This window comes from Schistocerca serialis, chromosome 4, assembly GCF_023864345.2.
Source record: "Schistocerca serialis cubense isolate TAMUIC-IGC-003099 chromosome 4, iqSchSeri2.2, whole genome shotgun sequence".
Taxonomy (NCBI): Eukaryota; Metazoa; Arthropoda; class Insecta; order Orthoptera; family Acrididae; genus Schistocerca; species Schistocerca serialis.
The window spans coordinates 760,089,195-760,113,018 of record NC_064641.1 but is presented as its reverse complement, the minus strand read 5'-3'; the positions used below and the strand labels follow the sequence as shown (position 1 = coordinate 760,113,018).

General features: G+C 45.3%; 1 protein-coding gene across 1 annotated transcript in view; it reads right to left on the bottom strand.

Moving 5' to 3' along the window:
• The window catches only part of LOC126474750 (uncharacterized), a gene marked incomplete at its 5' end in the record, with an annotated part of 503,945 nt that overhangs the window by 18,758 nt on the left and 461,363 nt on the right, over positions 1 to 23,824 (bottom strand). The window contains 3 exons of the mRNA XM_050102226.1: positions 15,196 to 15,522; positions 23,212 to 23,277; positions 23,335 to 23,438. Of these exons, the coding sequence (XP_049958183.1) occupies positions 15,196 to 15,522; positions 23,212 to 23,277; positions 23,335 to 23,438 (497 nt within the window). The remainder of the gene's footprint in view (positions 1 to 15,195; positions 15,523 to 23,211; positions 23,278 to 23,334; positions 23,439 to 23,824) is intronic.

Genomic DNA, 23,824 nt, shown 5'->3' with positions numbered 1-23,824 from the left:
ATGGTTCACTGCCAAAATACGCACTCATTTGCCGAGACGATAGTTAGCATAGCCTTCAGCTACTTCATTTGCTACGACCTAACAAGGCGCCAGTACCAGTTACTATTGATACTGTAACAATGTACCGTCAAGACCGACATTCACCATTTATGGATTAAAGTTAAGTATTCCACCAGCTACGTCCGTTTTTTCTAAATTCTAATTTCCTTGTCCTGTTCCAGACCTCACGCCAGCCTGAGTGAGCTAAAACGCGTGCCTTTCGGCTTCCTCTTGTAACACGGTGTTGATTCTCCTGCCAACCCACAACAGAGGGCATGTGGGAAGCTGGATGGACGTATCTATAGATTGCCGCACATGTTGGGCACATCGTATTGTTGGTTTGTCTTTGCTTTCAACACTGGGTTATGGCACATTCTAACGCCTGGAGACCAGGTCCTGGATGTCCGTGTAGTACAAAAAATGGTTCAAATGGCTCTGAGCATTATGGCACTTAACATCTGAGGTCATCAGTCCCCTAGAACTTAGAACTACTTAAACCTAAGGACATCACACACATCCATGCCCGAGGCGGGATTCGAACCTGCGAGCGTAGCTGTCGCGCGGTTCCAGACTGAAGCGCCTAGAACCGCTCGGCCGTGTAGTACAGACTCCGCACAGTACAGACGGACTTCAAGATCAACACATTGTACGAGCAGTGCCAGCAGACCGAATAACATCCGTGGAGGAAATCTGGGCATATGTTGCGCCTACCGTATCACCAGGGACCACTGGAAACTTCCTGCCTGCAGCAGGATTGAAATCATGTGTGACTCTGGCCAGGCTATCAAAAACACCACGACACCGCCAAGCATGGCTATTTTGGTGTCACGAACGTGGTTTGGGGCGTCATGTCACGGACTGCGCGGCCACTCCGGCCGGAGGTTCGAGTCCTCCCTCGGGCATGGGTGTGTGTGCTGTTCTTAACATAAGTTTAAGTTAGTTTAAGTAGTGTGTAAGTCTAGGGACCGATGACCTAAGAAGTTTGGTCCCTAAGGAATTCACGCGCATTTGAACATTTTGGAGACTGGAATGATGCTCTGTTATCTCCATTTATAAGAGGAGGTTCTGTCTGTATGCGTGTGATGGACGTACACGTGTATGGCGTAAAGTAGGTGAGCACACTATTTCTGAGTGCATTCGCCAACGACACACAAGACCCATCTCAGGTTTTGTCATATGGAAGGCCGTTACAACTCGCGGTCACATTTGGTATTTCTACAGTTCTGCAGAGTAAAGTGACCACTGTACAGGCTGTTATCCCCGTCCAGCTGCTATTTACTCGATAGGAAGGTGAAGTGCTTTTCCAGCATGACAATGCATGTACATGGGGCTGCTGCGATGCAACGTGCACTTTGTTGTGTACAACAATTGCTCTGGCCAGCAAGATCACCAGATCTCTCCCCAACTAAATACGTATGGGGCGTAATGAAGAGGGAACTTATTCGTTCTCCAGGGCCTGTAGGAACCATTGCCGAATTGTAACAAAAGACACAAGATGGTTGGGAGAATCTATCGCAGGATGCCATTCGGCACCTTCATGACCGTTTGCATGAAGGAATACACGCCTTCATTGACGTGAGAGGAGGTACACTGTTTACTGATTTGACTGTCTGGGCAACCCTTACCGTAACATATACTCCTACATTTGTTAATAGCCGGCCGCAGTGGCCGAGTGGTTCTAATCGCTTCAGTCTGGAACCGTGCGACCGCTACTGCCGCAGGTTCGAATCCTGCCTCGGGCATGGATGTGTGTGATGTCCTTAGGTTAGTTAGGTTTAAGTAGTTCTAAGTCTAGGGGACTGATGACCTCAGATGTTAAGTCCCATAGTGCTCAGAGCCATTTGAACCATTTGAAATCATTTGTCGAACACGAGGGCTTGTCGCTATTTAATTGTTGCGCTGTGCGGTACATTGCCGCATAGGTGTGTAACCGGTGGCAGCGCCAGAATACCAGAATATACTCTGTTATTACGTCCCTTACCCGTTTCCCGGTTGTAGACACGACGGTGTTCCTACTATGGCGAGGTCTTCGGTTCTCTTTCATACGTCGCTGCTACACATTGAGGAACTGAAACATTATTACTGCTTTATTGAAGAATTAAAACATTATTACTGCCTTATTAACTACGTGTGGATCCACCTTTGGAACGCAATAGAGCAATAATTCCGCGTGGTACGGGTTAAATAAGTCCGTAAAGGTCTGTGGACTTAATGTGACACTAGATACCTATGACAAGGCTTCACAACTCCCATACATTACTGGCTATTGGTTTGTGGACGCGGGGCTAGTAACAGATAGCGTCCCAATGTGTTCGATTGGGTACGGATCAAGCGAATTTGGTGGGCATGACACCAACGTGAGTTCACTAACATCCTCCTGAAATGAAATGACCGTATGGCGTCGTTGGCGCAGGCCCCATTCGGGGAAGTTCGGCCGCCAAGTGCAAGTCTTATTTCAGTCGACGCCACATTGGGCGACTTGCGAAAAGGTGATGAGGATGAAATGATGATGAGGACAACACCCAGTCCCCGAGTGGAGAAAATCTCTAACCTGGTTGGAAATCAAACCTGGGCCGCTTGCATGGGAGGTGGGCACGTTACCGCCCAGCTAAGCAGGCGGACATCATCCTCTTAAAACCAGTGGAGGAAGATGCTCGCCACCTACACGGACAGCTATATTGCTGGAAAGTGCCATCACAGCAGGAGAAAACATCAAGCATCAATCGATGCAGGTGGCGCACAGTACGTTCATGCAGTCCACAGATGCTCGTTGCCTTCGATTATTACCACAGGTCCTAGGGAATCTCCGGTGAATATCCTACACAGCATCATACTGCCCATCTGATCAGAGTTCGTGGTGCGGTGCATATTTCGAGCACATTTTCCCCTGGATGACTGTACAGCCAGACACGATTACCTACATGGCGTAACATGAAACGTGATTCTTACGTTCATGCAACAAGTTTCCATTTATCCAGGGTCCAATCTCAGTCATCCCCTGCCCAATGTAGTTGTAATTGACGATGTCAGTGTGTCAACATGAGAACAGGTACAGGTTTCTGTTGCAGAGCCCCATGTTCAATAACGCTCAATAAACGGTGTGGTTCGAAACACCAGCAATCTATTCTGGTTTGCCCAAAATGTCACCAGGTACCATTCAATCTCGCAATTGGCAGTGGTCATAATGCTTTCTTATCATTGCCAATCTTGGAAAACACACAGTGGTAGAACATTTCAGCATACTACATGAAACTATTTTTATTTCATCAAATGGAATGTAACATACAACTTACTCCAGTGTTTGTGCTGACACGCAACTCATTTGTGGAGTTAGGATAGGAGCTGAAGCAATGAATTACAATTTGTACCATGGCCAGGACTTGAACCCAAGTCTGCTGCTTACTCTGTACATGTGCTAACCACTACACCACTATAACACTGTGCCTACCAAAGCTGCACGGACCACCCTAGTTCAATGCCCTCCCTAACGCAAACTTCAGTTCATACGTACAACCCACTTTCTCCTTCTTAAATCGTCAGTATTTCCGAGGCTCGCCAACACTGGAATAGCACCCTAGGTTTGTATGTAATGGGGAAATCCGCCTGTACCTCAGGTGCAAGTGATCTATTGATCTGATAGAATTACATTTTTCTAGAAATGTAGTGGAGACATCTGAGTCTCAACTTTATCTTCGAAAAGGATAGAAGCTGAAGCAATGAATTAAAATTTGTGCCATGACAGCTCTGGCAGCCACTGTGCTGGGATGGTGTAGCGGTTAGCACATCTGCCTGGTAAGCAGGAGACTCAGGTTCAAATTCTGGCTATGGCACAAATTTTAGTTCATTGCTTCAGCTTCTATCCTTTTCGAAGATAAAGTTGAGACCTGTATGTCTCCAGGAAAATATACTTCCATTATTTGTGGAAGTAGCAAATATTTCATAAGCCTCAGAGTACAAAAGTCATTTTTATGTTATAGTACTTGAGTGCATAGCGTTTCTTATTCCATTAACGGTTGATCTTCATTCCCTTGTCTGCACTGCACTTATGATATGGTTGAAGAATGACTGACGGCCATCTAGTAAAGGTGTGACTGAGAAGGCAACTGCCTGAGACCAACGTAATTCATTTGACCTGAGTTTCGTTTTATATACAATGTTCACATAACTTACGAGAATGTAGGTATGAGAGAACGTAGACAATCGCCTATATTTCGACAGGAGCACACCTTACCATTTTCAAGGCATAACTGCTGCAAGTAAGGAGACTCTGCAATGCAATTTAAAATCTCAGTTATTAGAAAAACCACAGAGAGATAACACACACACACATACACACACACACACACACACACACACACACACACACACACACACACACACACACAAACAAACAAATAAATAAACACCACCATTTCTACTTATAAGATTACTTGCTAATCTAATTCCTACAGCTTACTAAACTAACCCAATATCTGGCAGTCCATTGTTATATCAAATAGAATGGCCAGTGCCAAGAATATTTTGCAATGGTGGACTTCCCCAGCTGCTGTAAGCGTGTGTGCCATTTATGCTCAGTATGCGGGTCCTCCACAGTCCTGATAGTCTGACCAATATATGACTTGCCACAGTTGCAAGGAATTCGGTAGACACTCACCTTATGCGAACCATTACAATCCTTTATGGAATTTAAAAGGACCCAGATCTTAGATTGTGGTCTAAAGACACCTATCACATCGTATTTCCGAAAAACACCACCAGTCTTGTTCGAAATGTTCCTTGCGTAAGCCAAAAAGGCCACGATATTATCACCAATCACCCAGTGAACAGTTGGTCGATAGCGCAATGGTGACTGCTCTGTCTTTCACTATAATAGTTCTGACAAAAGGCAGCCTCGAGGTGGGATAACTCGGTTGACAAACTCTCAGAGTCCGAGATGGCATGAGGGCTGTGCACCATGGTATGAGGTAAGCCATGAGCTGAACCGGATGGTGACAACTATCAGCCTGCTGATACAATGACTTGTGAATGGGCTTCCTATAAACGGCGTTCCCCAACGTACCATCAACCTTCCGCTCGACCAGTAAATCAAGGAAGGGAAGACAGACATCCTTCTCCACCTCCGTAGTTAAATAAATATTCGGCTGAATTGTATTCAGGGTTCTAAAAATTCCTTCAAGCTCTCATTGTCATGAGACAAAACAACAAAAATATCGTCTGCTTATGACACTCATGTTTCAAAGCCGCCGACTTCAAGGCCCGTTCGTCAAAATCTTACATAGAAAAATTAGCAACGGTAGGTGACAACGGGCCTCCCATCGCAACTCCATGTATTTGCTCGTAGTATTTATTGGTCATTGAATAAAAAGTATTTGGAAGTCGACACAGATTCGATAATTCAAGATCACGCCTAACTTCAATCAACCGTAACAAATCAGGTAGAGTAACATGAGTGAAGACAGAGACCACATCAGAGTTATTCAGAGGTCTTCCCTCTAATCAACGTAAGAAATCTGCAGAGTTCTTAATGTGATGCTCACACCGACCTACTATAGGTCTGAAGAGAGTAGCAAGCTACACGATATGTCAGAACACCAACGTTACTCACGATTGTACTAAGAGGATCCCCTTCCTTGGGGACCTTAGGAAGGCCGTTTAACCTAGGGGGAACTGCACAATAAGATTTAAGACTTTTGGTAGTGTTCGGTGATACTTCAGGAGCCACCTTTTGTGTGGTCAGCAGAAATCCTGCGTTACGCAGAATCAGACAGTAAACACTGGACCTTTTGAACGTAATCCTGCTTGCCCAAAACAACAGTGGAAATCCCCTTGTCTACAGGTAAAATAACAATATCCGGATCGGTTCTAAGTGAACATAAAGCAGCCCTCTGAGCTGCTGTGTTATTACTCTTGGGTGGACGTGTCGCAGTCAACACACTACATGTCTCCCTCCTAGCCTCCACTGAAACATCAGTAGGCAGTTTAAAAACAGTCCATTCAACAGAACTAATAAAATGTACCACTGGCGTCGATGCAGAATTTAAACCTTTCCTAGCACATATAAAGATGCGTCGTCAAAAGTTTTCTTCTAGTTATAGCAGAAGACTCCGACCCAAGGAACCGTATTCAAACTTCGCCAAATGCCGGTCAGTTACAGAATGAAATTCTTTGTTAGACTGCCACCATGAAGGAGTTCCAAGAAAAAGCCGAAATTCTGAAGCAATCATTAAATGAAAGCGAAACAACTTCTTGGAAACAAAATTCAACTGTCGATGAGTGTAAAGGATCCTTCCACAAAGGAGAGCTAGGCCGGCTCTTACGACGATTAAAGGGAAGACGTTTAAATGTGGTGCCTCTCTTCGCTCGTGTTCCCTCGTCTGATTCGTTATGGTTGATTGAGTTAGGTTTGTTGCTCAGTTAACGAAACTATTTCGACATGTGTTGACTTCCACTACATTTTACACATGAAGTTGCAGTGAAAATTACGTATGGTCATCGCAGTGGGTAATGTATGTAAGCAGGTGCGATCATCTAATTTATACCCTTCTCTGATAGTAAGTCGACAGTACCGGCGTCATTTGACCAGTCGCTGTGCGAGTAAGTAAGTAAAGGGATAATTGCGTAAAAATAACCGGTAGAAAGTGACATTAGTAACAAACAAAAGGTGCTGATAGGCTGAAAAGTGGCAGTCCCAATGCCAGTTCATTCCTATTGGCGGATCACAGATGGGAAGGGTGTGATATAGAAAAAACAAACTATCCATTATACGATACTAGTAACAGGGCAAGGCAGCTGAGAGACAGGTACACTAAGTGATCAGTAGTATACAGACACCCCTATGTAATGCGGAATTGACCTGTAGATGTCATGAGACGTGGATCCGCCAGTATGAAAGGAAGCGGGCTGTGTTGTGAGTATAAAAGCAGAAACAACAGAATGGATCGGCCAGGAGAGCTCACTGAACATATTACGTGAGAATCAGGGACATTTCATCGTTTTGAAGCTGACCAACTCGGCACTTGATAATGTGACTGTGAAGTGAAAACGAGAAGGAACAACCGCAGTTGATCGAAGATCAGGCAGAGCGTGCCATGGCTGCTGAGCACTGCGAAGGGCAGTCATAAAAGATCGCATGAAATTAGCGAAGGGAGTCGCTCATGAGTTACAGCGTGCTACCAGCAGTCCAGCTATACTTTGATTGTGCTTCGGAAGTTAAAAAGAATTCGGATCGAACAGCTCCTCAACAGCCACACATTTCAGTAGTCAGTCTTAAGTGAAGCCTTTGGTGGTGTGAAGAGCAACCCCAGTGGACAGTGGATGGCAATATACCCTGTGGCAATCCGATGGAAGAGTTTGGGTTTTTGAGACTGCCTGAAGAATGTTAGTGTCAACATTGTACATCTACTTCTACATCTACATCTACATAGATACTGGACAAGCCAACAATATGGCGCGTGGTGCGTGGAGGAGGGTACCTCGTACCACCACCAATCATTTCCTTTTCAGTTGCACTCGCAAATGGAGAGCGGAAAAAACGACTGTCTATATGCCTCCGTATGAGCCCTAATTTCTCGTATCTTATCTTCGTGGTCCTTATGGGCAATATATGTTATCGGCAGTGAAATCGTTCGGTAGTCAGCTTCAAATGCTGGTTCTCTAAATTTTCTCAATAGTGTTTCTCGGAAATGCCGTCGGCTTCCCTCCAGGCATTCCCATTTGAGCTCCCGAAGCATCTCCGTAACACGTGTTGTTCGAACCTACCGGTAACAAATATAACAGCACTCCTCTGAACTGCTTCGATGTCTTCCTTCAGTCGGACCTCATACAGATCCCAAGCACTCGATCAGTACTCAAGAATAGGTCGTACTATACGCGGTCTCCTTTACAGGTGAACCACTCTTTCCTAGAATTCTCCCAATAAACCGAAGTCCAACATCTGTCTTCCCTACCACAGTTCTCACATGCTCATTCCATTTCATACCGCTTTGCAACATTATGCCAGATATTTAAACGATTTTACTGTGTTATGCAGAACACTAGTGATACTGTATCCTAACGTTACAGGTTTGCTCTTCTTACTCATCTGCATTAACTTACATTTTTCCACATTTAGAAGAAACTGCTATTAAGCACACTAGAACTTTTGTCTAAGTCGTCTCGTATCTTCCCACAGGCCCTCAACTTCGACACCTTACCGTACACCACAGCATCATCAGCAAACAAACGCAGATTGCTGCCCACCCTGTCCGCCAAATCGTTTATGTATACAGAGAACAACAACAGTCCTATCATATTTTTCAGGGGCACTCTTGATTACACCCTTGGCTCTGATGAACACACTCCGTCGAGGACAACATACTGAGTTCTATTATTTAAGAAGTCTTCCAGCGACTCACATATCTGTGAAATTCCATATGCTCGTACCTTCGTTAACAGAGTGCAACGGGGTACCGTGTCAAACGCCTTCCGAAAATCTAGAAATATGGCATCTGCCTGTTGTCCTTGATCATTAGTTCGCAGTGTGTCATGTAAGAAAAAGGCAAGTTGAGTTTTGCACGAGCGATGTTTTCTAAAACCATGCTGATTCTTGTACATAAGCTTTTCAGTCTCGAGAAAGTTTATTGTATTCGCACTGAGATTATGTTCAAGGATTCTGCAGCAAACCGAAGTTAGGGATATTGGTCTGTAATTTTCTGGGTCCGTTCTTTTACTCTTCTTACACACTGGAGTCATCTGCACTATTTTCCAGTCGCCTGGAACTTTATGCCAGCTGAGGGATTCGTGATAAATGCAGACTAGGTAACGTAAAATTTAAAACTTCGGTTTTGGCTTTGCTAACTTCAACTGCCACACCAGACTGGTAAACGAGCCGGCAATGGAAGCCTTAGACCCGCTTAGCGATTTTTCATGCGACCGGAGTTTTCTCGTGTTCTCTGCGATGTGACAGTGGTAGTTTGTTGTAGACTTCCGGCATAGATATTTTCACAGACGCACGAATCTCTACGAAACTTCGTTGGTCGTCATTTGTACGTTCACTTCTGAACCAAAGGTTCAACAACCTCTGCTTCCTCAGAATCATGCGACTTTCGTTGTTAAAACATTGAAGGTCTTTCCATCCTTTATCCATTCACTAAACACTTAGCTCTCCAGACCACGATTTACAATCTGCTTCAACTTTGCCCATAATTCCTCTACGTCCATCTTACAGGAACTAAATGATGTCAGTTCACTGTTTAACTGAGATGCTAACAACTGCTTAACTGCTCTGTCTAGCAGAAACATTCCCCTAGCCTTCATGACTGATTTCTTAAGTTTCGTAACCATAGTTGCTATGACATAAGGATCGCTAATCCCCTTTTCTATACTGCCTTTGTCGATAAGGTTCGGTCTGTTTGTAGCTACAAGGTCTAAGATATTTCCATTGGATATGGTCTGCCAAGATAGCTGCTCAACACAGTTTTCGGATAATGTGTTCAAAAGTATTTCGCATGACTGTCTGTCTGTACCTCTGGCAATTAATCCATACCCGGTAGGTTAAAGTCGCCTTCAACTTGTATTGCATGATCTCAGTATTTGCACGCTACTGACCGTAGACTTTCTTCGAAAGTCTCTGGAACTGTCATAGCAGACTCGCGTGGCCGGTTAAAACATCCAGCAATTAATTTAGTTTCCTTTACACCTGTTATCGCGACCAGATAGTTTCACTGCCATACTGAACTTCGACCTCAATAGAGACAATAGCTTTCAACTGCAATAAACACTCCATGGTCTCTAATTTGTGTTTGCGATAAACGTTGCACTAAATATCTCAGACCTTTCCACACCAGGTTTCACACAGCTCTGGGTCTCAAGAGTAATTTGAGTGGAAAAACTTTCCTGGAGGGCAGTAAATTCGAGAAATTTATTATAAATGTGTTTACTCTGAACGCCCTCTGACCTCCCTTGCTGCATATCGACTGGCGATTGTTCATCAGAGCATCTCAAACTACCATCTAGCCTAAAAAACCCTCATGTGCACTCCACAAGTACTCTGCTACGCGACTAGCTGCCTCTTTGTGTAGTGCACGCCCGACCTACCAAGGGCAGTCCTGCAAATCCCCAAACGATAGCGCAGGCCTAGAAATCAGCGGCCAAGACCGTCACCGAGTCGAGGAAGCCTTTGGTTGAGACCTTCCACTTCACACCAGACCAAGAGACACCTATCAACCGTGGGAAAAATGCTGCAAAGTTGTGAGCTCGCCTTGAAACCCGCACGCAAGGCCTGTGGTCTTCCCTAGCTCCGCCAGCCACATGTCAGAGCCCATGCTGCAGGTGTCGTTGGTGACCCTGCTAGTTCGATAGACCATCTCCACATCTCATATGAGGCCCACCCCACTAACGTTGGAGCTCCCAATGACTAGCAAATCCTTCCCCCATGTGAACCTGCTCGGACCCTGCTGAAGCAGCGGCCACCTGTCCACTCACAGGGCGAAAGGGCGAGGCCAGGCGGCCAGTCTCCACATTAGCCCCCCGCCACCAATGGTTCAAATGGCTCTGAGCACTATCCGACTTAACGTCTGAGGTCATCAGTCGCCTAGAACTTAGAACTACTTAAACCTAACTAACCTAAGGACATCACACACATCCATGCCCGAGGCAGGATTCGAACCTGCGACCGTAGCGGTCACGTGGTTCCAGACTGAAGCGCCTTTAACCGCACGGCCACACCAGCCGGCGCGCCACCAATGACACGAATTCGTTACTACCCACCACTCACCCCTCAGTGAGTGCGGATACACCGTCGGGTACATAGGAGGTGCCTCGGAAGCAGAGCCCTTGGGCAAAACAAGTAACACCCGAGGTGTCCCATGTAACTGAATAGATTCTCCGTCACCGTTACACCCCGAGGCAGCAGTCTGAAGGCGATAGACCGTAGCCAAAAGCGCATTCAGCCGTTAGCAAACTGCGTCAGCTCGTCCTGCATCCGCAAACAGCATGCGCACATCCTCACCGTCCTAACAAGAGTAACTGAAGAAGTAAACTATAAAATCACACAGAATCCTAGATATTCATCTTGCAACCGTTTTGATGTGTCCCCAATGGACGCTGATGCTTTAATGAGCTACTGTTCAGTGAGCAATTATTGCGCTAAGGACTCAATGAATTCACTATTACAAAAACGTAAGATTGAACTTCTTAAACAGAAAAACAGTGACGAAATTTAATAAATATACTACTAGGGAAACACAGAAAAAGATAAACACTCAACTTGTCGCTCTGTAGACGCACTCGTATCACAGCAGAGAGCTGCGACCTGATTGGCTCCCTTACTAAACAAACGGGCGGTTGCCTTCAAAACAAAACAAATGAGCAACTACTGCGCTGTAGACTGAATAAATTTACGCTTACAAAAACGCAAGATTAAACCTCTTCAAGAGAAACATACGCACGACATTTAATAAACATACTACGAGGAAAACACAGAAAAAGATAAATACCTAACTTGTCGCTCTGTAGACATGTATCAGCTAAGAGCTGCGGCCTGTGTAGTGCCAGCAGTGAAGCACAGAGGATGTAGTGTTATGATATGAGAGTATTTTTCGTGGTTAAGGTGCAGTCCCACTATTTTGCTTAAGAAAATCTTAAATATGGAAGGATTTGAACACTTTTTACAGTATTTTGTACAGATTACAGCAGAGAATCCATTCTGAGGAGATGATTATATCAGCATGATAGTGCACCCTATGATACAGCAGCATCTGTGGAGCAATGGTTTGTGAAAATAAGGACAATAACATTGCTGGAATGGAGTTGCCTGTCCGAAGTCCCGGCCTCATCCAAATGGAACACCTATGGGAACCCTTATTTGGTCGGCTTCGCTCCAGACCGCACCGTCCAACTAACTACTTTGTACCTCAAGACAAATGGAATGCGGTACTCCACGAACTTGAGAACTGGTGTCGAAGCGTTGAACTGTCACTGTAACCTCACAAAACACCGTATCTGCCGCTGAAAGGGAACCTAGAGAGAAACACTAAAATAAAATAAAATGATTTTAAGATTAGGAGACGCTCAGGAACAAGATATCTAGGGTTATTTCTACATGAACGTCCTAAGTTTGGACATCATAAAGAGGAAGCAGGCAGAGAAGGTACAAATGTGCTGAACAAAATTAATAACCTTTGCAAACAGGCAGTTTCGGCTTTTGTTGAAAACAATCACATCATAATATCAGTCTGTATTAGCGTCAGTCGTAGGATATAATACGAGCGTTTCGGCTCGTAGATTGCAGTTGGTGAAGCCAGCCTCATTAGTTAGAAGAGCTTATAAGGAGTGCTATTAATAGTAACGGCCGCCTGCTTCTCTGCCCCGAGAGTTACTTTGTTAGTAATTCCAGGAATATGCCCGGTGGACTTGGAAATTAGTAAGAGCTGGGCCTTTTACTGGTTAAAGAAAGGTAATGCAATGGAAGTAGGAAGGATGCTTGCAACTGATGCCAAATCAAAAATGTTGATAAAAGGTCGCATATTACAAAGGTGGCAAAATGAATGTGACACCTTAGACAGAAGCAGGAGAACATACGAACTACTCCCTATCACCAGGGAGAGATTAAAAATGTGACTCGTTAACTAGTCGAGGGCACTGATACATTACCTGACTGGCCATCGCCCATATGTTACGTATCTATAAAAAATCAAAAGACGGATGAACTATAGCTGCGCCCACGGCAGTGTAGGCACGCCAGAACACATTGTGGGACCTAACTCTACGAAGATGCACCGGGGGATGGCCGTCAGGAATTAATAATGTTGGATCTCAAAGCAACAGTAAGGAACGAGTCGATCGTGCGGTAGCGTTCTCGCTTTCCGCGCCCGGGTTCCCAGGTTCGATTCCCGGCGGGGTCAGGGATTTTCTCTGCCTCGTGATGACTGGGTGTTGTGTGGTGTCCTTAGGTTAGTTAGGTTTAAGTAGTTCTAAGTTCTAAGGGACTGATGACCATAGATGTTAAGTCCCATAGTGCTCAGAGCCATTTGAACCATTTGAACGAGTCGGCCTGGCGCATCTTGGACAATACTGCAGCCGCAGTACCCAGGAAGGCCATGGAAGACTTCATGAGGCATTCAACTACACGTTACCAAGCTGCCATCCCGGATAGACGACATTCCTCTCCACAGCGAGTAGTTCGCCTTCCGTAATGTTCGCACATGCATTGACAATGCGCTGACGCATTTTGTCAGGCGTTGTCAGTGGATCACGATAGCAAATATTCTTCAACTTTCCACACAGAAAGAAATCCGGGGACGTCAGATCCGGTGAACTTGCGGGCCATGGTATGGTGCTTCGACGACCAATCCATCTGGCATGAAATATGCTATTCAATACCGCTTCAACCGCACTCGAGCTATGTGCCGGACATCCATCATGTTGGAAGTACATCGCCATTCCGTCATGCAGTGAAACATCGTGTGGTAAATCCGTAGAACATTACGTAGGAAATTAGCATACATTGCACCATTTAGATTGTCATCGATGAAATGGGGGCCAATTATCCTTCCTCCCATAACGCCGCACCAAACATTAACCCGGCAACGTCGCTGATGCTCCACTTGTCGCAGCCATCGTGGATTATCCGTTGCCCAATAGTGCATATTATGCCGATTTACGTTATTCCTGTTGGTGAATGACGCTTCGTCGCTAAATAGAACGCGTGCAAAAAATCGGTCATCGTCCCATAATTTCTCTTATGACCAGAGGCAGAACTGTACACGACGTTCAAAGTCATCGGCATGCAATTCCTAGTGCATAGAAATATGGTTCGGGTGCAATCGATGTTGATGTAGTAGCATTCTCAACACCGACGTTTTTGAGATTCCCGACTCTCGCGCAATTTGTCTGCTACTGATGTGCGGATTAGCCGCGACAGTTGCTAAAACACCTACTTGGGCATCATCATTTGTTGCAGGTCGTGGCTGGCGTTTAACTTGTGACTGAACACTTCCTGTTTCCTTAAATAACGTAACTATCCGGCGAATAGTACGGACACTTGGATGATGTCCAGGATACCGAGCACATGCCCGTTGGGCATTTTGATCACAACAGCCATACATCAACACAATATCGACCTTTTCCACAATTGGTAACGGTCCATTTTAACAGGAGTAATGTATCAAGAAGAAAATACCTCCGCACTGGCGGAATGTTACGTCATACCACGTACTTATACGTTTGTGACTATTACAGCGCCATCTATCACAGAGCGAAAAATGTGGTCCAACTGAAACATTGATATTTGTTTACGTACTACACGAACGTGTAATACAAAATGGGGGTTCCTATTTAAAAGAAACGCTGTTGATATCCGTTTGACCTATGGCAGCACCATCTAGCGGGCCAACCATAGCGCCATGTGGTTCAATGGTTCTTAGCACGATGGGACTTCGGAGGTCATCAGTCCCCTAGAACTTAGAACTACTTAAACCTAACTAACCTAAGGACATCACACACATCCATGCCCGAGGCAGGATTCGAACCTGCGACCGTAGCAGTCGCGCGGTTCCGGACTAGAGCGCCTAGAACCGCATGGCCACCGAGGCCAGCGCGCCATGTGGTTTCCTCCTTCAAGCTAGACGACTTTCGTTCCTTTCAGTTTTTTCGTTTGATGTTTATTTCGTGAGATATTTGGACCGGTCACTATCAAAAATGGCTCTGAGCACTATGGGACTTCTAAGGTCATCAGTCCCCTAGAACTTAGAACTACTTAAACCTAACCTAAGGACATCACACACATCCATGCCCGAGGCAGGATTCGAACCTGCGACCGTAGCGGTCGCGCGGTTCCAGACTGTACCTACTAGAACCGCTCGGCCACCTCGGCCGGCCCGGTCACTATCAATAAACCACCCTGTATAACTTTATTAATAGCCAAGAAGATGTGGTTTGTATGGCCTATTTTAATTTTTCAGATAATAGGCTGTAATTCTGAAGAAAAAAAAAATCACTACGTTCTGTGGTTTCAGTTGCTTGGCGAGAACGGCCGTTCATTCCTTCCTGGATAGGTCCCCAGCAGAGCTAATCTGTGGTAAAGGTGAAGGGTGGCAACCCCCATATCAATGTCCACTAATATGTTTCCGGATACTTGAGATCGTAGAGTGGATAACCACGAGGAAGAGAGGTACGTACCAGAGGGCGGCGCTGATGCAGGCGTTGAGCTCGGGGCACTTGTGCGGGCACTCGACGAGGGGCGGCGTGGGCAGTCCGGCCGAGTCGTTGGCCGGCGCGGGGGCGGCGTCGAGCAGGCGCAGCGAGGCGCGCGGCCTGGAGATCTCGAGCCAGCTGAGCGAGGCGGCGCCCGCCTCCCGCGACACGAACTCCACCAGGAAGGAGGCCGGCCGCGGCGGCGACAGGTACACCTGCTGCGCCGCCGGCTCGCCGAACCACTCCTCGGAGAACACGTGCACCGCGTACTGGCGAGCGTTGGGCGACGCGGGGCACACCACGCGCAGCAGCCTGCGACACGAAACACCACGTTACGGAAACTGTCAACACCAAGGCTTAAGGATGAAGTTATATCTGTTGAAATCTGTCTGCTATACACATCTTTCATACTGTTGTGACAGCTGATGTACTGCATCTCTAGTTGGATTATATACACTACTGGCCATTAAAATAGCTAGACCAAGAAGAAATGCAGATGAGAAACGGGTATTCATTGGACAAATATATTATACTACAACTGACATGTGATTACATTTTCACGCAATTTGGGTGCATAGATCCTGAGAAATCAGTACCCAGAACAACCACCTCTGGACGTAAAAACGGCCTTGATACGCCTGGGCATTGAGTCAAACACAGCTTGGATGGCGTGTACAGGTACAGCTGCCCATGCAGCTTCAACACGATACCACAGTTCATCAAGTGTAATGACTTGCGTATTGTGACGAACCAGTTGCTCCGCCACCATTGACCAGGCGTTTTCAATTGGTGAGATATGGAGAATGTGCTGGCCAGGGCAGCAGTCGAACATTTTCTGTATCCAGGACCTGCAACATGCGGTCGTGCATTATCCTGCTGAAATGTAGGGTTTCGCAGGGATCGAATGAAGGGTAGAGCCACGGGTCGTAACACATCTGAAATGTAACGTCAACTGTTCAAAGTGCCGTCAATGCGAACAAGAAGTGACCGAGACGTGTAACCAATGGCACCCCGTACCATCACGCCGGGTGATACGCCAATAGGGCGATGACGAATACGCGCTTCCAATGTGCGTTCACCGCGATGTCGCCAAACACGGATGCGACCATAATGATGCTGTAAACAGAACCTGAATTCATCCGAAAAAATGACGTTTTGAGATTCGTACACCCAGGTTCGTCGTTGAGTACACCACCGCAGGCGCTCCTGTCTGTAATGCAGCGTCAAGGGGAACCGCAGCCATTGTCTCCGGGCTGATAGTTCATGCTGCTGCAAACGTGGTCCAACTCTTCGTGCAGATGGTTGTTGTCTTGCAAACGTCCCCATCTGTTGACTCAGGGATCGAGAAGTGGATGCACGATGCGTTACTGCCACGCGGATAAGATGCCTGTCATCTCGACTGCTAGTGATACGAGGCCGTTGGGATCCAGCACGGCGTTCCGTATTACCCTCCTGATCCCACTGACTCCATATTCTGCTAACAGTCATTGGATCTCGACCAACTCGAGCAGCAATGTTGCGATATGATAAACCGCAACTTTCCTCATGTCAGCACGTTGTTGTTGTCGCCACCGGCGCCAACTTCGTGTGAATGCTCTGAAAATGTAATCATTTTCATTTTACATCATCATCTTCCTGTCGGTTAAATTTCGCATCTGTAACACGGCATCTTCGTGGTGTAGCAATTTTAATGGCCAGTAGTGTAACTGAACTCCATACCAGTCTCGCTTTGGTTGGAGGGGGATATGGGAAACCAAGTACCTAGGCCGCAAGGAGAATATCTCGCCGTATAATGATCTCTGGCGAAACAGTGCTGTCAATGCATACTTTGCCACATCCCCGCAAAGCCGGAAGGCCGAATAACCTAATACCAAATAGCAGTACCTGTGTTATTAAGAAGTTCGATACCATATTCCTTCAGACATGACTGCACGTTCGAAGGAACAGGCAATGCAGCGATTGTAGCCGTCAAGAGATACAGGAAATGTATTCACAGTTGCGAATATGAACCACCAAAGGCTGTATAATAGAATGACAACAATGAAAGTCTGTGCTGTGCCAGGACTCTCATCCGGATTTCCCGATATATGCTAGCGGTTGCCTTAACCGCTTCAGCTATCCGTGCACGAATCATGGCCAGACCCAACACTTCCATATGTCGACGTCCGTGTGTCGCAACCAGCACTCGTACGTCACATCTTTTCCGTCCAGATAGGACACTTTTATTGACAGTCGAGTGCCTCTTATTGGCGAATAAATGCGAAATGGCACTGCCTGTGTTATTAATGGAAACTGTACGTCATGAGGGCCCAAAAATGGAAATATTTTAATTTAATTACATTATGTACTTTATGAGTAGTACCTCAACTTCTTCATGTTTAAACGCCGTGCTGAAGCAGATGCCGCGCGTGAATACGTAGCTGTCACACTATTGTCAAACACTAACCTTTCCTACGGTGTCTCCTTATTTAATTTTGGTGCCGCTGTTTCCATAACAATTCCTTTGTGTAATATCCCGGAAGAACATGTCAACGGTACTATGAACAGCGATCCCTTTGTGCTACAAGTAGACTACTTCTATTTACTTGTGTTTTTCGCGTATGTTCGTGTTGTCAATTTTTTGCTGAGACTGCGTGTTTCAGACATTTTTACATCGTAAAATGTCATGAACGAAGAAGTTCAGTTGTAATGGTAAATTTTACGGTAATCTACAGTAGCATTTTGATGGAAATCGTAAAAAAATGAAGCAAATGTTATACCGCAGCGAAGCGAGGTTCGGCCTAAAAGTTCACCTTTCAGTGCTTAAAAAACGCAAGTTGAAACATCTTACGAAAAATGAACGAGGTGTTGGTGTTCCAAATAGTGAAAATAATGGTTATATTTTAATTAGTAAGTGCAGGATTTCAGAATTGTTGTCTGTTGCTAAATGTAAATATTGTAATACTGAAAAATCCCTTACCATTAGTGAGGACGTAAAGCAAGAGAAGAGGCCTATCCAGTAAAACTGTAGCGGAACGTCAAGTGTATAAAGTAACGAAATGTACAATGACATCTCCTGTGACATATACAAAAGATAGTGAAGGTGATAGTCTTGCTTATTCCATGAGGTGTACTGGGGAGGGAAGAAATGGAGCCGAGATATTCTGTGCTGTGATGGGTCTCCTATCGCCACCTGTCAAATCTGAGAGGTATTATAAACGTTTGCATAATGCCCTAACAGAAGCCAGTGAAGCATCTGTGCAGCGGGCAGTGAAGGAAACTGAAGATATTTGTCAGTTAACTGATATTATTTCTGCATTGGACTGTTACTGACAGAAGACAGGGCATACATCACTCAGTGGAGTTGCCACCACTGTAGATACTGCAAAGGCGTCTGACAAAACACTGCAAGGTGTGCCAATAATGTAAATGAACACAAATGTGACAAAAACCTCGAAGGTATCAGTCACAGCAGGGAAAGCAAGGAGGCAGTCTCTATTTGTAACAGGACGTGTTGTGCGATACACTCACTACCTTCGTGGTGATGACTCTAAAGGCTTCAACAGTGTTGTGGCTGCTAAACCCTACGGTAAAACTGAAATTTATAAACTAGAATTTATAGGACAGGTGCAAAAGAAATGTTATCATTGAAAAGAAAATGACATTCAAATCTTAAGCTTCAATAATGATACAGTGCTTGCCTACACAATGAACCACATTTTTCAATAATATATATATTAATTGTATTCGCAATTGTGAATACGCACAACGGTTTCCTGTATAATAGAATGACGACAGTGAAAATTTAAACCAGACCAGAATTCGAATCCAGATTTCCCGCTTATCGCTAGTGGTCGCCTTACTACACTACTGGCCATTAAAATTGCTACGCCACGAAGCTGACGTGCTACAAACGCGAAATTTAACCAACAGGAAGAAGATGCTGTGATATGCAAATGATTAGCTTTTCAGAGCATTCACACAAGTTTAGCGCCGGTGGCGACACCTACAACGTGCTGACATGAGGAAAGTTTCCAACCGATTTCTCATACACAAACAGCAGTTGACCGGCGTTGCCTGGTGAAACGTTGTTGTGATGCTTCGTGTAAGGAGCAGAAATACGTACCATCACGTTTCCGACTTTGATAAAGGTCGGATTGTAGCCTATCGCGATTGCAGTTTATCGTATCGCGACATTGCTGCTCGCGTTGGTCGAGTTCCAATGACTGTTAGCAGAATATGGAATCGGTGGGTTCAGGAGAGTAATACGGAACGCTGTGCTGGATCCCAACGGCCTCGTATCACTAGCATTCGAGATGACAGGCATCTTAACCGCATGGCTGTAACAGATCGTGCAGCCACGTCTCGATCCCTGAGTCAACAGATGGGGACGTTTGCAAGACAACAACCATCTGCACGAACAGTTCGACGACGTTTGCAGCAGCATGGACTATCGGCTCGGAGACCATGGCTGCGGTTATCCTCGACGCTGCATCACAGACAGGAGCGCCTGCGATGGTGTACTCAACGACGAACCTGGGTGCACGAACGGCAAAACGTCACTTTTTCGGATAAATCCAGGTTCTGTTTACAGCATCATGGTGGTCGCATCCGTGTTTGGCGACATCGCGGTGAACGCACATTGGAAGCGCGTATTCGTCATCGCCATACTGGCGTATCACCCGGCGTGATGGTTTGGGTTCCCAATGGTTACACGTCTGTGTCACCTCTTGTTCGCATTGACGGCACTTTGAACAGTGGACGTTACATTTCAGATGTGTTACGACTCTCCATTCGCTCCCTGCGAAACCTTACATTTTAGGAGGATAATGCACGACCGCACGTTGCAGGTCCTGTACGGGCCTTTCTGGATACAGAAAAGGTTCGACTGCTGCCATGGCCACCACATTCTTCAGATCTCTCACCAACTGAGAACGTCTGGTCAATGTTGGCCGAGCAACTGGCTCGTCACAATACGCCAGTCACTACTCTTGATGAACTGTGGTATCGTGTTGAAGCCGCATGGGCAGCTGTACCTTTACACGCCAACGAAGCTCTGTTTGACTCAATGCCCAGGCGTATCAAGGCCGTTATTACGGCCAGAGGTGGTTGTTCTGGGTACTGATTTCGCAGGATCTATGCACCCAAATTGCGTGAAAATGTAATCACATGTAAGTTCTAGTATAATATATTTGTTCAATGAATACCCGTTTATCATCTGCATTTCTGCTTGGTGTAGCAATTTTAATGTCCAGTAGTGTATTTCGCGTACCCGAACATGACTGATGGCCACACCCAAACTTCCATATATCGTCAACCATGTGTCTTCATCCTGTACTCGTTCATCCATTATGTATATCCCCTTAAAAGGGAAGATATTTTACTTGAAAGTCTCTTGCCCGGTCTCGACAGATAAACATCATATTGCAGTGCCTGTGTCATTCAGAAATACGACGCAAATTCCTTCAGACATGCACTCTTAGCGTAAATAAAGCATTAGAAAATTCAGCACATCGTTTGTAAACTTTATGTTATAGTAATAATGAGAAACGCAGTTTTTAAATCTCATTATACGAGAAAGTTTCTGAAATTTTGCTAGTACATTATCGGAAACTTACAACAGTAGATTATAGGCAAAGTCGCTATTTCCTTTCTATCAGTTTGCTACAAACGAACCATAACGAAAGCTGGTCCATGACTGTAGGAAAACGAAGGTTACTTCACGAACAGGGTGTATTTATTTATTTCATTAACAGTGCAGAGTAACCCACCGCCTTGAAATGTAAGGTGGGTCGGATGCTTCTGAATCTAATAGCAAAGACTTTTCATTGTTACAGGCTTATTGGTATACAGCTGTTAATGATTTTCTTAAATAATATAAAGAACATAATATACAGGGTGTTACAAAAAGGTACGGCCAAACTTTCAGGAAACATTCCTCACACACAAAAAAAGAAAAGATGTTATGTGGACATGCGTCCGGAAACGCTTAATTTCCATGTTAGAGCTCATTTTAGTTTCGTCAGTATGTACTGTACTTCCTCGATTCACAATCAACATGCGTGGGCTGACGAGAATCCGCACGCAATTGTGCAATCACGTCATCAACACAGATTTTCTGTGAACGTTTGGGCAGGCATTGTTGGTGATGTCTTGATTGGGCCCCATGTTCTTCCACCTACGCTAAATGGAGCACGTTATCATGATTTCATACGGGATACTCTACCTGTACTGCTAGAACATGTGCCTTTACAAGTACGACACAACATGTGATTCATGCACGATGGAGCTCCTGCACATTTCAGCCGAAGTGTTCGTATGCTTCTCAACAACATGTGCCTTTACAAGTACGACACAACATGTGATTCATGCACGATGGAGCTCCTGCACATTTCAGCCGAAGTGTTCGTACGCTTCTCAACAACAGATTCATGACCGATGAATTGGTAGAGGCGGACCAATTCCATGGCCTCCACGCTCTCCTGACCTCAACCCTCTTGACTTTCATTCATGGGGGCATTTGAAAGCTCTTGTCTACGCAACCCTGGTACCAAACGTAGAGACTCTTCGTGCTCGTATTGTGGACGGCTGTGATACAATACGCCATTCTCCAGGGCTGCATCACCGCATCAGGGATTCCAAGCGACGGAGGGTGGATGCATCTATCCTCGCTAACGGAGGACATTTTGAACATTTCCTGTAAAAAAGTGTTTGAAGTCACGCTGGTACGTTCTGTTGCTGTGTGTTTCCATTCCATGATTAATGTGATTTGAAGAGAAGTAATAAAATGAGCTCTAACATGGAAAGTAAGCGTTTCTGGACACATGTCCACATAACATATTTTCTTTCTTTGTGTGTGAGGAATGTTTCCTGAAAGTTTGGCCATATCTTTTTGTAACACCCTGTATAAAGATTTCTCTGAGGTTAGAGCGAATTGAATGCTTAACAATTGTTAAAATGGTTCCATATAATTTGTTATTATCTAGTTGATGACAATATAATTTATATAATGTAAATGTCAAACAAAAATGAAAAAAAAAGAAAATGTAACACAATGAGCGTGGTTAAGAATAATTTTTGATATATAGAGGGAAGTGATATGCTGTATTTGGATGCACGTTGGTTAGTAATGGCCTATTTCTATTTCAGATTCGCATCTGAAATGGTTTGCGCTAATGTATGTTTGCAAAAATTATACAGATTAGGTGTTGATCCAGCACTTCATACATAGAATACACGAATTTTAGCTTCACATGAGAAATACACTTCTGTTTGTAACTTGTTTAGTTGAAATAGAATATAGTTTATTACTACTTGACTGCATTATTCCTTAAATAACTTAATACATTTCTTATATATGAAAGTCATTGATTATAACTTTGAATAGAGAAGAGAATATACTTCTGTCTGCACTCAGTAATACGAGCAATACAGTATTGCTTGTGTGCAGTATACTTTAAACACTATGCAGGATGCCATCGGGGAGGAGGAGCCTTGGAATAAAAGTTCTTCGAGCCTACTGCTCCAAAGCAAAAATGTTGCAACAGATTTGGGGAGGGCTTGTAGAGAGCGTCTTAAGGAACAAATCAAGAACAGCAACCGTGTCCGCAGGCGGAACATACCGCGATGTTCTTTGTTACTCAATGATCACAATTGATTTCCACCATCTCCAGTGGAGAAGATAAAGCTAGTTGCTGCGTATAAAGGCCTTGTCTTCTATGAATGCGATGCTCCCTTGAATTGGTGGATGGCAGTTTGACTTCCATCAGTAGTTTATTTTTCTCTCGTAACCGGAAAATAAAAGACATTTTTGATGGTTCCAGGAGAAAATTAATTTGCGGACGGAAACTCGTGTCCAAAGCCGTCATCCACAGACGCTAGAGAGCATCACATTCATGGGAGACAAATCCTTTCTATGTAGCCGTTACCTCCATCTTCTCCACTGGCGATCGTGGCAATCAATTGCGACTGCTGAATAACGAACAACAATGCGAGACGTTCCGCCTACACTGTGCTACAGACCTGGCGGGACGTCCCGTGTAGAGCAGCAGCCTGTTGCGGGTGTGGCAGCGGGCGCTCTCGGGCGCGCTCGCTGTGGCGGTGGCGCCGGGGGCGGCGGGGACAGCGGGGGCGGCGGGGGCGGACGGCTCCAGCGGCAGGAAGCTGCCCCACGTCAGCAGGAACAGCGACCGGTTCTCGTGCGCCTCCACCAGCCACGGCAGGCCCTCGCACCGCCCGTCCAGCGTCACCTGCCAAACACCAAGCTACGTGTGTCCAGCCGCAGTAACACATGCGTTTATTATGGACAATTCGAGGGGAAGTGATATAGTCTTAACTAACACCTCGAAACCACAAGTTTAATTTTTGCAACGGCCTCGCCAATTCGTTTTGTTTACTCTAGCAGCATGCTACAATACTGTGGACTGAGAGTTTCAGTTTCTAACTCGACTGCAGATATACGAGGGTAATCCCAAGAGTAAGGTCTACTATATTTTATAAGTCATAGATCTGTTTATTTCCCATTGGTTTCCGTCAGTTTACAGCTTGAACATTTAGCTATTATTCGACATAATCACCATTTCTGTCGATGCATTTTTGTAGACACCGTGGCAGTTTTTGTACGCCCATGTCATAC